At 44.9% G+C, this 16233-nt stretch overlaps 1 protein-coding gene across 1 annotated transcript; it reads right to left on the bottom strand.

Annotated features, from left to right (window-relative positions):
• Positions 1–1272: 1272 nt before the first annotated feature.
• On the bottom strand, positions 1273–11598 carry cav1 (caveolin 1). Its single transcript, XM_079223634.1, has 3 exons — positions 11373–11598; positions 10295–10462; positions 1273–3563 (listed from the first exon to the last, which is right to left on the bottom strand). Exons 1-3 carry the CDS (start codon positions 11406–11408, stop codon positions 3222–3224), a joined length of 546 nt encoding a protein of 181 aa, XP_079079760.1. The 5' UTR covers positions 11409–11598; the 3' UTR covers positions 1273–3221.
• Positions 11599–16233: the final 4635 nt, after the last annotated feature.

Below are 16233 nucleotides of genomic sequence, written 5' to 3'. Positions count from 1 at the left end.
CCTCTATGCACCTATGTAGATATTTCATTAAAAACCAGACGTTTTCACCTAGAATAGTCATTTACCACATTAACAATGTATTTCTGATTATTTAACGTTATCTTCATTGAACAAAACAGTGATTTTCTTTGAAAAATAAGGACATTTCCTTTAGCGAGCCCCAAACTTTTGAACGGTAGTGTATATATATATGTATATATATATATATATATATATATATATATATATATATATATATATATATATATATATATATATATATATATATATATATGCATATACATATAGTACGGACCAGTTTGACCCTCTCATGCGTCACACAGCTCCCCAGTATGTTGACTACAAATCTGTTTTTATTGTGCAGCAGATGGATTATTATTCTTTTTTTTTTAAACCCATATTGAGAGAAGAGTCTTGGACACACACTCGTGTACTTTTATGCTTTGGAGCCTCCAGAAACAGTGAGGATAATCACAATACTTAAACAACGATATTCTAGACAATACAATGTGTGAAGGCCAGTCTGTGGAGGAAGAAGTTCCTCCAGCCTGCCGACTGCGATCCAGGACTCATCCGGACCGACGCCGGTACCCGACCGGACCTGAGCAAACCCCTGCAGCCTGGCGAAGGAAACCCTGCGGCGTGGAGGATGTCGTAGCAGCGGATCGATGCGTTTTCAAACCGATCCCATCTGGTGGAGACGGTTTGTCTGTCCACGTACTTTTGGCCATTTCGCCAACCGGGACTCGGCTGTTGCCAACGAGTTAACAGCTTTTTTCTATTGTAGCCTCTGTGTCCTTAAATCGCCCTTGAGGGATTTAAACAATGGACCTCTGTTGAGTCCACTGTTACAAATGTTACTGTTGAGCGATTCTCTATAACCACGGAGAGAGTCCGGCTGCCTGCTCGCTTTTATGAGGAAGAGAACTTGAATGAAGTCCAGAGACTCGACTCCAGTCTCACGAGGGCGGCCCAACATGTCTATGTGTTTATGGAGTAACCATGGAGACGCTGTACCAGGAGCATGGGAGGAAGGAAAAGAGCCTGTGAGCCGCACTAAAGGCATTCAGACTCAAATACCAGCACTTTTTTTTCTTTCCACCAGTAGTTTCATGGCTGGTCCCCGCAGAACAGATGAATGAACGCAGTCACCAGCCTCTGCAGTGAGTCACTACACAATCAGATGTGACTCAATATCACAAGTAAAAAGAGAAAAGAACAAACGACCCTCTGTTCATACGAGAGGCTGCTGATCAAAAAAACAAACAGATGCACACTGGATTATATTAAATTTTAATGTGCACAGCGTGATATTGTACAGTAAAAGCAAGGAAGGGGGCAAAAAAACACATTTTCTTATAAAAAAAATTCACCTTTGGAGCTAAAAAGCACTCAATGTGACGCCGTTCAGCATCGTGTCCACAGGCAAGGAAGCGGGCAGCACAATTTACTTTGGGTAAAAAAAACAACAAAAAAAAAGGATGGATGGGATGCAAAATAATGACCAGATAACAACAAATAAAATGCATGAAAAATCAAATAAAATCACACATTCCATCTCACATAATCTTGATTCCAATGCATTAACCTGTGCAGGTACCACAGCGCGTCAGAAGCATCTCCACACGACTCGTCACCGCAGAGCAAAGTATATATCTGTATGTAGTATTTATCTTTATCTAGTATTTATCTGTATGTCTCCTCTGCCACAGACAGGAGATCTTCATTAGACTCACGATACTTTCCCAGAGGTTAGTGCACTGGAATGAGGCCACGGCTGTAGAGTCGACACCCGTACAGCACATACGGGATATTAAAACAACGGCATACAAAGTTCTTCATATTCATAGTGTTGGAACAATAAAAAATGAAAAAAAGCATTCACTATGGGACTATGGTGCATTTAAGAGCTTCACTGAAAAATGTAAAAGGCAAAAGCTGGTCAGAAAACTCACGCTGGAGTTCAAAAAGAATACTTTTTTTTGTAAAAAAATAATAATAAAATGCAAAACGCTAACATTCTCAGTCACACACACGAGGATGATGGTGGTGGGAGATTTGAGGAGGAGGAGGATGAGGAGGAGGAGGAAGCAGAGCGAGTGAGGCGGTGGCGGACGGCGAGCGAGGCGACGCAGGTGCTGCAGGAACGAGGGCGGGGTCAGTGTGTCCGAATGCTGGGAGGCCGGGGCGGGGCGGGGGGGGCAGGGGGGGGGGGGGTTGGAGGTCACGGGCTCGGGGGGGTTGGGCTTGTTGGCTTGTTTGGATTTCGCTGAGTCAGATAGAATTTGGCAGCACTCACTCATTCTCATTGACCCCCGCTTAAGCCTCGCCCCGCCAAACAGCTCCAAAAACACACACACACACACACACACACACACACACACACACACACACACACACACACACACGAATAAGCGCGAGAGAAGACAGTGATACCCCCTGACATCCCCTCTTCACATGAAGCTCTCCACACACAGAATGGAAGGAGTTTAACATCGTTTGGCAAAAACTGAAATGATGCTCGAGAAAAAATGAACAGGGAGAAAAAAGAAAACACAAACAAAACAACAACAACAACAACAACCCCCCTAGGAGAACGACCCTTTGGTTTCCTGTGCCGCCCGTTTGGTAACGGCAAACACCGGAGAGAGGAAGAAAAAAACACCTGGTGGAGAAAAAGGCGGGGTCAGGTGTCCACGCCCGGCTCTGGAAAAGTCTCACCTCTCGTTTCCCAGAGGTCAACCGCAAAAGTCGGGTTACGAGCCGCTACTACCTTCGGTCAGAGTCCCCGTTAGCTCCCCGCTGTAGCCATCTGGGGCTCATGCTAGCGCTCCGTCACTTCCCCGCTAACTTCCGCTAGCTCTCCGTTAACTTCCGCTAGCTCCCCGAAAACCACCTAAGGTAGCGGGACCAGGCTCGACACCCGACTAGGGCAGAGGGGACGCGGGCAGTAGCAGCAGCTAGCAGCGCTAGCTAGCGCGGCTCCTAGCTTGCTACAGAGGGGACACTGACCGGAGGTAGGAGCGGCTTGTAACCCGACTTTGACGGTATTCTATTTCTTCTTCTTCTTCTTCTTCTTCTTCTTCTTCTTCTTCTTCTTCTTCTTCTTCTTCTTCTTCTTCTTCTTCTTCTTCTTCTTCTCTGTCGTGTTCTGTGTTGCTCTGGCCCTCCCTTCTTCCCTCCCCTCGTTCCGCTAATCCTCTTCTTCTTCTTGGCGGCCGCTACACCCCCTTGGAGGTGCTGATGCGGATGCTGCTGAGGCACTTGCCCATGGCCTCGAACAGCGGGTCGCAGAAGGTGTGCACGCAGATGGAGTACACGCGGCTCACGCAGTGGATCTCGATCAGGTAGCTCTTCACGCACGGCACCACGGCCCAGATGTGCAGGAAGGACAGGATGGCGAAGAAGATGCCCCAGATGAGCGCCAGCGGGATGCCGACCAGCGCCGTCAGCAGCCGGTAGCACCAGTACTTGGTGACGGTGAAGGTGGTGAAGCTGGCTTTCCACACGCCGTCGAAGCTGTAGGTGCCTGCAGGCTCGGCGATCACGTCCTCGAAGTCGACCTGAGGAGGGAGGAAGAGGAGGAGGAAGAGTAAGAAGAGGCTGGCAAAGAAAGAACTGGAGCAAGTCTGTCGACTGTCTGACTTCTAATTTGAAACTTTGAGTTTGGCATTTCGGCCGTCGCCATCTTGTTTTTCTAGAAGAGATATAAGTACAACCACATTCTGAATAAGACACTTTTAGGCGACCAAAATGTGACCCACTGTACATGGGTTAAAGCTACAATGCTGTTTTAGCGAACTGTCAATCACCTTGTAGCCCCGCCCCTAAGGCGTCCCCTGCTTTATGGTCTGTTTGACTCTAAATGACCATAATTTACTAAATGAACATCATGCTGTATTGAAGAAGACTTGAAACTAGAGATTGAGACATAAACTCATGTTTACAATGTTTACTGAGGGAATACATCAAGAGAAGTAGAGTCATTTATATAGACTTCTATACAACCAGAGGAGTCGCCCCCTGGTGGTCAGGAGAGAGAATGCAGCTTTAACACATGAAGCATAGACTTCTATACAACCAGAGGAGTCACCCCCTGGTGGTCAGGAGAGAGAATGCAGCTTTAACACATGAAGCATAGACTTCTATACAACCAGAGGAGTCACCCCCTGGTGGTCAGGAGAGAGAATGCAGCTTTAACACATGAAGCATAGACTTCTATACAACCAGAGGAGTCGCCCCCTGTGGTCAGGAGAGAGAATGCAGCTTTAACACATGAAGCATAGACTTCTATACAACCATCTTTATTTTTGCAACCGGAGGTATGCATACAGAGACAGTCAGCACCACTGCGTTCACATTAGACTCTTCATTATGACTCGTTGAATACTTTCTCCCTGATGTGGTGCAGGTTACACACACACACACACACACACACACACACACACACACACACACACACACACACACACACACGCTACCGTCCTGTCTGTGTTATTTACACAAGAACAAGCCGCTTCACTCCCTCATAACATGTCAGCTCTTCTGAGATGGAGGGTGGGATTCACATCTCTGACTGGTACACAGTCTAACCACCAACACACGCACACACACACACACACACACACACACACACACACACACACACACACACACACACACACACACACACACACATCTCTGGCATCTGCTTCTCTTTCTGCAAAAGTATTTTTGTCTACAGAGCATCTTGAAAACATCAAATAGATAGATGGATAGATATATGATATATATATATATATATATATATATATATATATATATATATATATATATATATGATAGATAGATAGATAGATAGATAGATAGATAGATAGACTAAAGTAGAGGTTAAAGGTCAGCCCCTCAGTTGTTCTCCAGGTAAATTGCAGCCACGTGGACCAGGCAGTCAGTAGTGAACCTGTGCACGAGGTCTGCAGGTGTAAAGCTCCACGTGATCCAGTTCCTCAAAGCTATAGCCGCTGGAAACACTCGCTGTGCAGGACGTCTGTGTGTGTGTGTGTGTGTGTGTGTGTGTGTGTGTGTGTGTGTGTGTGTGTGTGTGTGTGTGTATGTGTGAAGTAAACAGCGTTCATCAGCAGGATAACTACATGACGGAGCTTCTCTCCTCCATCAGGACGAACAGGAACATCGAGCCTCTCTTTCCGTTTACAACATCTCTCAGGCTGTTAATGTGACAGCACCTGCAAGTGTCCGTGACCTCTTGCAGCCTGTGTCTGGTCTAACAGGCTGGTTGGGCCCCTGAGGGCCGACATTATCCAGCGGGCCCTTGACAGTGAAATGAAAAAGTCCGAAGTGAGATGCGAGCCGCTGTTTGTACGACATCGTTCCACTTACACAGACCAGCGCATCTGATGGACTTTCTTTTCCCAAAGAAAAATAACCATATCGGTTCATTAAGATCTCTATTGACATATATTCATGCTTTAATGGAGATAATTATCATCATTTAAATGGGTAAAGGCTGTAAAACTATCGGCGCTATTAATGTTTGGGTTAGTGAATGTTCACATATTGAGTTATGATTTGGGTTAGAGAATGTTCACATATTGAGCTATGATTTGGGTTAGAGAATGTTCACATATTGTGTTATGATTTGGGTTAGAGAATGTTCACATATTGAGCTATGATTTGGGTTAGAGAATGTTCACATATTGTGTTATGATTTGGGTTAGAGAATGTTCACATATTGTGTTATGATTTGGGTTAGAGAATGTTCACATATTGAGCTATGATTTGGGTTAGAGAATGTTCACATATTGTGTTATGATTTGGGTTAGAGAATGTTCACATATTGAGCTATGATTTGGGTTAGAGAATGTTCACATATTGAGTTATGATTTGGGTTAGAGAATGTTCACATATTGAGCTATGATTTGGGTTAGAGAATGTTCACATATTAAGCTATGATTTGGGTTAGAGAATGTTCACATATTGTGTATGATTTGGGTTAGAGAATGTTCACATATTGTGTATGATTTGGGTTAGAGAATGTTCACATATTGAGCTATGATTTGGGTTAGAGTTGGACCTTACAGCTGCATCATTTCAAAGAAATAATCATCCTGAAAGTGATTTTTTTTTATAGGCGGACCTGAAACCTTTTCATGTTTTCTGTGTGTCATCTTCATTTACTCTTAACCAGTAACATATAGACTGATATTTACACATCTGAACAACATCTCACATGTGTACCTTTTATTATAACACCAACATTATTCAAATAGCCCTAGTGGTTACAGAGATACGCCCTTTTTAGTTTGGGTAGAACATTTCCGAGCAGAGGCCTAAAAATAGGTGTGTTTTTAAAGGTTATACATCGATCTTCTGACCACATTTCTCAAATAAATCTGACAGGGCAGGAAAAACAATGCATTGTTTCAAGAATGTTCAAGAAATGAAAGAAGAATAAAAGAGGTAACTAGTGCATTAATGTTCACTAAAAGGTTTATGTAAGTCTGGAATTCAAAGCGTGCAGACTATGAAGTCTCTTTCATCCGGTTGTTTATTATGGAAGAGTAAATATGTTGTTTTTTCAACCCTGGATTTCCTATTTCGTGACGGAGCTCTTCACACATGCTTCAGCCAGTCGTCCACCTCTTTGACTCCCGGCAGCATAAAGCCTCTCTCACAGCGACTGGCAGCTCTCACGGCAGCCCATAATATAAACCTGACTGCAGCCACAAAACCAACGCGGCGGCCATTACATTTTTCCACAGCTACACATTTTAAAGTGGACCCACTCTGCTGCAGTTTCCAGGACATTTGATTGCAGAGCGGCAGCAACAGCACCGCAGCTCTGCTCCTTCAAAGTCAAGCTGTTGATGCTTTTGAAAAAGAAAAAGTTTTCTAAATACGGTTCTGTTTGCAAGGATTTAAAGGAGAAGTGCTAAGTACCGTTAGCTTAAGTTTTTTTCCCGCTCAAAAGGCTATATTTTGTGAAGAGTATCACCCAGAAATGACTTTTTTCATTGCTATACGAAGACTTCTGTCCAATACTCTTTGACCCAGGTGTGTTTTTAAAGGGAGAACACCACAAAAGTCCACAACTTCTGCTTTATTCCTCCAAATTGTGCAGTTTCTGAATCAAGAGATTCAATCATTTAGACATCTGCAGTTTAAAAACACCAAACACTGTGTACTTTCACCGCTGGGTCAACGCCTCCATCGGAGGAGTCTCGGGGTCAGCATGTGACCGGACGGCGAGGCGGCCGTATTACGGAGCAAATAAGGCGCTGAGCTATTTCCAGATCTCTGTCTTCAGGCCGCCTGAGCCTGAATAGACAAAGGAGGAGGAGGAGCTCATTAAAGGACTCTTCTGTTTGGTTTGGTTCAGGAGAGATCAGGGGGATCGGCAGCGGAGACACCGGACTGTTCCTTTATATCATTCATATTCAAATGAAGTGCATTTTTTGTAAATTCTTCAAAACGTACATAACAATCTAGAACGAGGTGGTCGAGTACAACATAATCTACCACTACTATCATGGGGAGTGATTCATTCCTGTCACGTTTGACCTGAATGACCTCTGATCAAACTTCTCACAACTCCACGGAAGAAGAAGAAGAAGAAGAAGAAGAAGAAGAAGAAGAAGAAGAAGAAGAAGAAGAAGAAGTGCCACATGCATGTCAGTAATGGAGCTGGTTTGATGTGGCCAGGTGATTGAGGCCAGCTGCAGCGGCAACAAGAGCGCAGCTTGTGTTCCTTTTCTTACAGGAATGCAGTGTGTGTGTGTGTGTGTGTGTGTGTGTGTGTGTGTGTGTGTGTGTGTGTGTGTGTGTCTACATACAGCATGTTTGCATGTGTGGAGTAGGGGGTGTTTGCTGGAAGGGATTCCCTGCGTGTGCTTTTCATTGGGCACACGGAACACACGCTTCCAGTTGGCAGAGACGATTCAATGACCTCAAAGCACCTCAGTGAGGCTGCACAGTAACACACACACAGAAACACACAGTAACACACACACAGTAACACACACTAACACACAGTACAAGCATCAGTTAACTCTGAGATCCAGAGGGACTCAGTGACCTTTGGGTTATTTCTTGAGGATGCAGTTTCCAGAGCCTTTACTTAAAGGAACATCTCTTCGTTGAAGTGGAATGTGATATCATCTCCCGTTGTCTTGGGGTCAAAATGACCCGTGTGCGAGTGCACATGCGTGTGTGTTGATGGGTCATTTTGACCCCAAGACAACGGGAGGTTAAGTACGTTTTCTTTAGTGTGTAATCACCTGGGGAAAAATAATTGTTGTGTCTTTGTAAACTTAGAATTAGTTTTTTATTTCGACATGCTTTTTTAAGTGGTCGCAATCTGCAACCCCACCACTAGATGCCGCCACAGTAGACCTTTATATATGACGCTCGTGTTCAGGTTGTATTTGGGGATTCCACTAAAAGATTGTTAACGCTTGAATACAACATTTAAAACTTGTCTGGAGAGAACAATGTGGTGAATCCTTACAAAGGCCACAGAGAGACTCAGATATCCAGGAAGTGATGTTTTAAGATGAGTCTCCTTTGTGATGCTCTCAAAGTGTCAACATGAAAAGTGATCATTAAGTGAACAGGATGGACCCTTTGATGACATTGGGTTCTCATCATGATGCATTGTGTTGTAAGGGCTCGGTATACTCGACACCGACAAGTCGATCACAGAGCGAACAGTAGAGATGGAGCTTAACATCCCGTCAGGTGGCTTAACCAACACTATAAGAATGCATGGTATCAACATTCTTACTCTGTAGCTGCAGCTGGACCCTTGTATTGCAGGAGATGTATGAACTTACATGAAAGTCAAAGCTCTGAAGCCTCAGACTCTCCACAGTGATTTTGGATTATTTCACCGGCGGTTTGAGTTGATTAAAAGAGGCGGGACGATCTGAAGCTGCTTCTATTCTGAGACTGAAGGAGAGTCTGACTCACTGTCACAATGCAGGAGAACCAGGGAGAGAGAGAGAGAGAGAGAGAGAGAGAGAGAGAGAGAGAGAGAGAGAGAGAGAGAGAGAGAGGCTGGAAGAAGCAGAGTCTCTTTGGTGAAACTGTTCATGTGGCAGAAGTGGAAGAAGGATATTTCTGGGGCATTTTCACTGCTTTTCATACTCCCAGTCCACTAAATACCTTCTTTTCCTTTAAAAAAAAAACATGCATATAACATTTTCCACATATTCCTCTCCTGGGAAAGAATTTTGAAGTTGGCCCACGGGGTGTTCGGACATTTCACAAGAGACACATTCACATCATAAGAAGAGATACTTCATATCTCATGTGAAACAGCTTCGCACGTGATGACGTCACCTGTAGGCTCACGTGTGAGATTTGAAAATCAATGTCATTACAGTTTTTTTTTTATAATAATCCAACATTAATCCAATAAGAATCTCAGCCTTTTCCCAATCAACCAATAGAATAATGTCAGACAGACAGAGATGATCTGGAGTCTGAGGGCAGCCAATAAAACACAACACATGGCGTCTGCTGTATGAGGCAGCCAGAGGCATGGAGGGAGGAAGGGAGGGAGGAGGGGAGGAAAGGAGGGAGGAGAGATGGGGAGCGGTGAGGGATATCCCCCGCAGACAGACTACTACTTGGGGTGTTTCCCTGTTTTAACAAGGCCGAGTTCAGGCGTTTCAAAGAGATGACCCGTCCTGTCCCACGCAGAGAGAGAGAGAGAGAGAGAGAGAGAGAGAGAGAGAGAGAGAGAGAGAGAGAGAGAGAGAAAGAGGCAGCAGCTGCTCCCCGCGCGTCAGGTGGCTTCCAGCGCACCTCTCTCTCTCTCTCTCTCTCTCTCTCTCTCTCTCTCTCTCTCTCTCTCTCCCTCTCTCTCCCTCCCTCTCTCTCTCTGCTAAACTCCATTAAACAAAACAAACACTGGACGCTGCCATAAGCTGCTCTCTTGTGGAAAGAACTCCACTTCCCCAACAGAAAGGCGCGTGCGGCTGTGGGGGAAACATAAGGTTCCCTCTGCTGGTGGAGGACGTTCCAGAGCCTCGGCGGGCATTAACACACAACACACGAGCCAAGTCTGGTCCTAATAGGGGAAAGTTGCTGGAAACCAGTGGAGTGCGCAGTGGCGCTGCCGTGCGCATCTGCCGCGCGCAGCCGCACATAACTTCAGGCTGACAGATCCCTATATATCTCAGTTTATTTCAGTTATTTCAGGCGCAACCTCTGCACCAGGTAATCTGGTGGAGCTGAGTCGTTCCCTGCCTGCAGGTCAACCCGCACCACGCGTCCCCAGCTCCGGTTCACTCACCTTGACCACGTCGTCGTTGATGCGCTTCGGGTCCCGGTTCACCAGGTCGATCTCTTTGGTGTGGACGTCCTCCATCGTCTTCTCGTTCATACTGTCGTTGTCCATGTCTTTGTTGTTGGGTTTGTAAATGTTCCCTTGTTTTCGGATGAACGGCGAATGCAGAAACTCCTGTGAAGGATCCGGAGGAGACAGAAAGAAAAGGGAGAGAGTGAGGAGGAGGAGGAGGAGGAGGATGAAGGCTAGCGTGCGGCGCGCTCAGAGTGGGAGAGAGAGAGAGAGAGACTGGAGCTGCGCGTTACCAGCCTGTCCCACAAACAGGGATGGGTTTAAATGAAGAGAGAAGCACCACACCCCTCCACCCCGCCGCAAGGGGAGCTCACCACCCGGAGAGGAAACCCATGTCCCGGCATTCAACGCGTCCTGAGGGCATGGCGACGTTTAATAAGACATGCGTAAAAAACAATACTGCAAACATGAAATACGTCATTAAAAAAAGCATTTCATGAATATGTTTGGAGATATGTTTAGGATATCAATAATATTTGCTATGCATACATGACACTACGTTACGTTTCCGTGTCCATTGTTTTAAAACGTAAAAAGATTGTCCCAACACTACTCTGTCCTCATGAAGCTTTCAGCTTTAACTTTCTCATGTTAAGTCTATTGCGTCATTATTTACTGTTAATAATATGGTCATGATTTTTTTTCACTAAAATCTTACTAAACAGGTCGTGTGTTTCCTCTCCACGGCGCTTTTACGCACGAGCACATGCGCCTCCATGGCTGGTGCGTAAAAGCCATTCTCGGTCGTGTTGTTATTGAAGGTTTTTAGCAGGTTAAATCTCACACCCGCGTGCTAAAGCATCTCAACGGTCCTTCACACCCCGCAGCGGGAGAGGAGCTCACGGGGAGGTGCCAGAGGACACGACAGGACAGGAGAGCCGCTGGAGTTTGGAAAAAACCCCCCAGAAAACATCCAAATGTCCTTCATGAAGGAGAATCATGAGCTCCTCGATGGAGATCCAAAAGAACCCTCCCTTTGAAGCCATGGCTGAGCCCGGGAGCCATACTGTACCTCCTCGGTGTCTCCGTCCTTCAGTCCTCCGGTCATGCTCTCACGTGTGAGCGGATCAGCGCGAGAGGAGGCGTGGAGGCGCAGTGAGAGGACCGGCGCTCTTCTGGGGGACCTGTGCGCTCATCAGACTCCTGCCCGCCTCCCTGGACGTGACCAGACTGCTAACGGAGGGGGAACCTCCGGGTTCTTAGTGTCCGGATCTCCCACAGCGCGTCACCTGAGAGCCGAGCCGGGAGAGAACACCCGGAATGCGCACACTGGAGGAGTTGTAGCTGTACACTTGGCGTGGAGGGACTTTATTTGGGGATCGAGGCTTGGAGCATAATCACCTTTCTGTTCAGCCTCATGTGGGCGTTGATTGGGAACGACAAGGTGTGTGTGAGCCGAGCCTCCGCCCGAGGGACAGCATTCAATAGAGGAAGGAGCATGAAGAGGAATGAACACATGAGGAACTCAGAGGAGGAAACTGACAATAAAAGCCAGCCTGTCATCCACTCTCTGACAGAGTTATATTAATATGTAAAGCTCTGAGAACCCATGCGCTGCATTGACTCTGATCAGCTGTTGACACCACGCTGGTTTGTTTACATTCCTCTGGACTCACCTTGATGACAGCAGCTGTTTGAACTCAGCTGTTCTGGTTGGTTGAGAGAGATTCTTCAGGACAGGAAGAACATCATAATCATAGCTGGAACAGATTTGGGGGTTTTAATGTGCTTTGTATTATTTGAGAGCAACGTGCACGTGCAGAGGTTATTTGGTTTGTTGACAACTCTGGTGGTCACGTGGAAGCTGGACCACGTGACACATGGCCATCAATACTTTATTAATGCCTTATACACAGTATCAGTAAGGTCATTTAATTACTGCTCATATTTCAAAATCTTTAATAAACCATCAAATATGCAGTTCAATATATTATAATAAAATGTATTTATATACGTATACAATACATGTTTATATTATTTATATATATATATATATATATATATATATAATATACATTATTATTTTATAATATATATATAATAAATATATATATAATACATATTTATATATAATACATATTTATATATATAAGAAAAAAATAAGAAATCAAGCTAATTAAATGAAAAAATGTCAAAGAAAATGTTTTTTACATGAATAAATAAAAAATAAATCGAGAATAAGATATGTCTTCTAGATAAATTATAAATATGATATAATAAATTATAAATTAAAAATGAAATATGCCTCCCCTCTCTTTTGCTCATGACAGTTCAAGGGTTGAACTGTCACCTGAACATGCACACAGGACGACTCTGGCCAACATACGTGTGCGTGTTCGTCTTCTCCTACAAGTCCAGACAGGAAACTGAAAGGCTTCAAGACTCTAATTGTCTTAATTAGTCTCTCTCTCTCTCTCTCTCTCTCTCTCTCTCTCTCTCTCTCTCTCTCTCTCTCTCTCTCTCTCTCTCTCTCTCTCTCTTTCTGCTGGTTTTAATGCAGCATTTAAATAGCAAAGGGTGCAGTGAATAACTCCTCTACAGTGAAGCAGTTTGTGACGTCTCCTGGTGCTTCATTCATCGTTACTCTTCTCTGCTTCAGGTGTGGCTCTGATCAAAAGAACCAAAAGGAAAACCTGTTTCTAACCAATATGTTGTGCCGCGTCAGCAGTTTGAGGACAGGCTCTGTTTGAGGAACACCAAATGAAGCAGCTGAAGGATTCAACAAGAAGATGAAGGAACCACGTGTCGTCATATCAGGCTCCAGGACACAGACGTGTCCGCCAGCATGTGACTTCTCCCGAGGCCTCGAACTCCAAGTCAAACACTCAAGTGTTTTACTTAAACAAATGAATTAATAGCATACGACTGGGTAGTATTATACTCTATAATCATACTGCACACGCTGTGTGGGAGTTCGTCATTTCTGCAGTTTTTAATCGCCGCCCCCGTTTACGTCGTCGAGACCTTTCCTCCATTTATTCAGATTCTCCGTTCACCGTTGGAGACGTGCAATAAAAGTGGAGAGTTACTGACATACAGATGGGTCCAGGATAACAGAGAGTCTGTGGGAGGCTTCAGGCTGGATGCGTTACATTACAGGTGAACTGTGACGGTGGTTAGCTGCAGGTAAATACAGTTAACTCACTGACTCAGCAGAAACAAAGTCGGAACTGATAGCAGGCGGTTGCTCATAAGGCAGCATGTGATTTCTAGTCAGATGCACATATTGACCAACACACAGGAGATGACGGCGCTAGCGCATGTGCTACGTTTAGCTCAGTGGACACGAGACAGAGGAGCGCCTGAATATCAGAGTATAGTGACAACAAAGGCAACAGCGAGTCAAGTATAGTAGAGGAGACAAGATTCAACTATGCACCGTAAAAGTCGGGTTACACGCCGCTACTACCTTCAGTCAGTGTCCCCGTTAGCTCCCCGCTGTAGCCAGATAGCGCTCCTGCTAGCGCTCTGCTAGTTCCCCGCTAACTTCTGCTAGCGCTCCGCTAGTTCCCCGACACCACCGAAGGAAGCAGGACCAGCCCCGGCTCGACACACGACTTGGGCAGAAGGAACGCGGCCAGTAGCACTAGCAGCGGGGAGCTAGCAGCAGCGCTAGCAGCAGCGCTAGCAGCAGCGCTAGCAGCAGCGCTAACTTGCTACAGCAGGGACACTGACCGGAGGTAGGAGCTGCTTGTAACCCGACTTTTACGGTATATACTTTATGAATGTTGTGTGAACAAACCTCTCTGCATAAACCCTCAGAATATATATAGGAATGAAAGAGTGAAGTTATATAAATTAGGTTATGAATGTGTTGTGAACAAACCTCTTTAAAGAGATGTTTAGTTACATTACACACATTCTGAATAGGGTCAAAACATGACCTCATAGATATCACCATGAAACTTCTCCACTATGTAACGGTAACATTTGGGGAATTTAGGAGAAATCTACAGTGGCAACTAGCCGACGTAACAAAATAAACACCTAAATGTGTATTTTAGATGTGTGTTTCTTTCTTTATAAAGATGTACCAGTGCATGTTTTAGCCTGTTGTCTCTCGCCTTAAAATAAGAAAAGCCAAAAAAAGGACAAAGAGGGTGTGTGCTGGAGAAGCTCCAGTCAGGGAACAAAAGACTTTTCCGGAAGTGAACACCAGATAATAGCAGGTATTTAGTGCTGAAGGACATTGCAGCGGTGATAGCTGTGGTAAAACACAAAGTCTGGTGAGTGACAGGCGGAGACGCTGGAGCCTCGACCCCACAGCTCATCTCTGTGGAGGAAAGTGTCTTCTGCACTCTGGGCACCGTGATTCCCGAGGCCTCATTCTGAATCCCGACCGCATGTGACAGAGGACCAAGAAACCACACACAGAGGAAGGACCTCGAGGGGAAACGTCTTTATTTTTGGTCACGAGGAAAAACATTTGAGGCGAAAGCTCCAAAACAAGTGTTTCTTCCACAAAGCCAAAACAGTTGAAAAATGAAATGCAGACAAATAAAAGCATTTTACACACAGATACATGTCACATGGGGATTTGTTGGCCTTAATGGATACGCTGCGGTTGATTAAAGCTCCGTCGTATTGCTGAGGGCAGGAAAAGCAACTATTGCGCAACCAAACACGAGCACGAACTGCTGCCTTTTGACATTTTGTCATCTGGAAAAACCCAAAACGTCACGTCGTGCGTCGGCTGAGTGTGACGTTACTTTACAGCCATCGTCCCGCTTGATTTGCTCCCTTTAGCCTGTAAAGTATGGATGAGAAGCATAACTACATCCTGTAACTGTACCAGGCTTCATGCCCACTGTGGGACAATCTGAGATTCTGTCTGTAGTTTCACTTTGTACTTCCTGAAATCTTACGTTGGAATAACATCAACCGACTCGAGGCGTTGAGTCATGAACATTCATGCAACGGTGGCTCGAGTCATGAGTTCACACCCCGTACTGAAAAATGCGTCTTTGCAGCGATGAAGCAGACATTTATGGCTCTATGGAGCTTTAAAAAAATAACTTTTGACGACTGGTGTCACAACGTTAGCGATTAGCTTTTTCTTTATTTTATGTTTCTCAGGAGTAATTTAGGATGACAGAAACACTCCTGTGTGTGTGTTTGTTCATCAGAGGTGGGTTTGCATTCATAAAAGAGAAATCAGTACAAGTACGTTAGCAACTCTCAGCTCCGAAGTTATCACACTTCCTGTCTTTATAATCATCAATCATCTTGTACGGCAAGTGTGAACCGTGCAGGCTATATATGTCAAACTCAACTGTTATCAAATCCACTGCACAAAAACAACAACAAATAAATCCCCTGTGGCTGTAGAAATGTTAAACCTAGCGTGCAAACCTAGCATGCTAACCTAGCGTGCTGACTAGGGCGCTGTAGCGATCAACAACCTCTAATTTAAAAACGTGCATGTACCGGAGTCTCAGCTTCAAGCAAGCACAGTACGAAATGTGGAAGTCCTCAGAAAGCAGAAAATGGTGAGAATTGTTTGTTGCATAAATAATAAATTAGAAAGCCCCCCCCACCCCCCTCTAAAAATATCCAACACGTTAAAACAACTTTATCGCGTTTAAATGCCCAATATCTGTGACATCATCGCAGCAGATTAGAGTAAAGTAAGCCTGGAAATGTGCAAGCTGCATATTAGCATTTAATATTCATACGAACTCTCAGACTCGGTTCAATACTCGAGCCGAATCACTTGCAATATATACAATATATGAAAAAGCAGAAATATTACATCTCTCAGCACGTCAGCGGTATGTTTTCTGATCCCACGGCTCTCGGCCACGAGATTTATTTTTTCTTCTTTTGGTCACAAACAACAACGACTCCATTTTGCATGAGCTTTTCATAAAGTC

The sequence above is a fragment of the Taurulus bubalis genome (genome assembly GCF_910589615.1).
Source record: "Taurulus bubalis genome assembly, chromosome: 9".
Lineage (NCBI taxonomy): Eukaryota > Metazoa > Chordata > Actinopteri > Perciformes > Cottidae > Taurulus > Taurulus bubalis.
The sequence above is the reverse complement of the archived record's forward strand: the minus strand, read 5'-3'. Positions and strand labels throughout refer to the sequence as shown.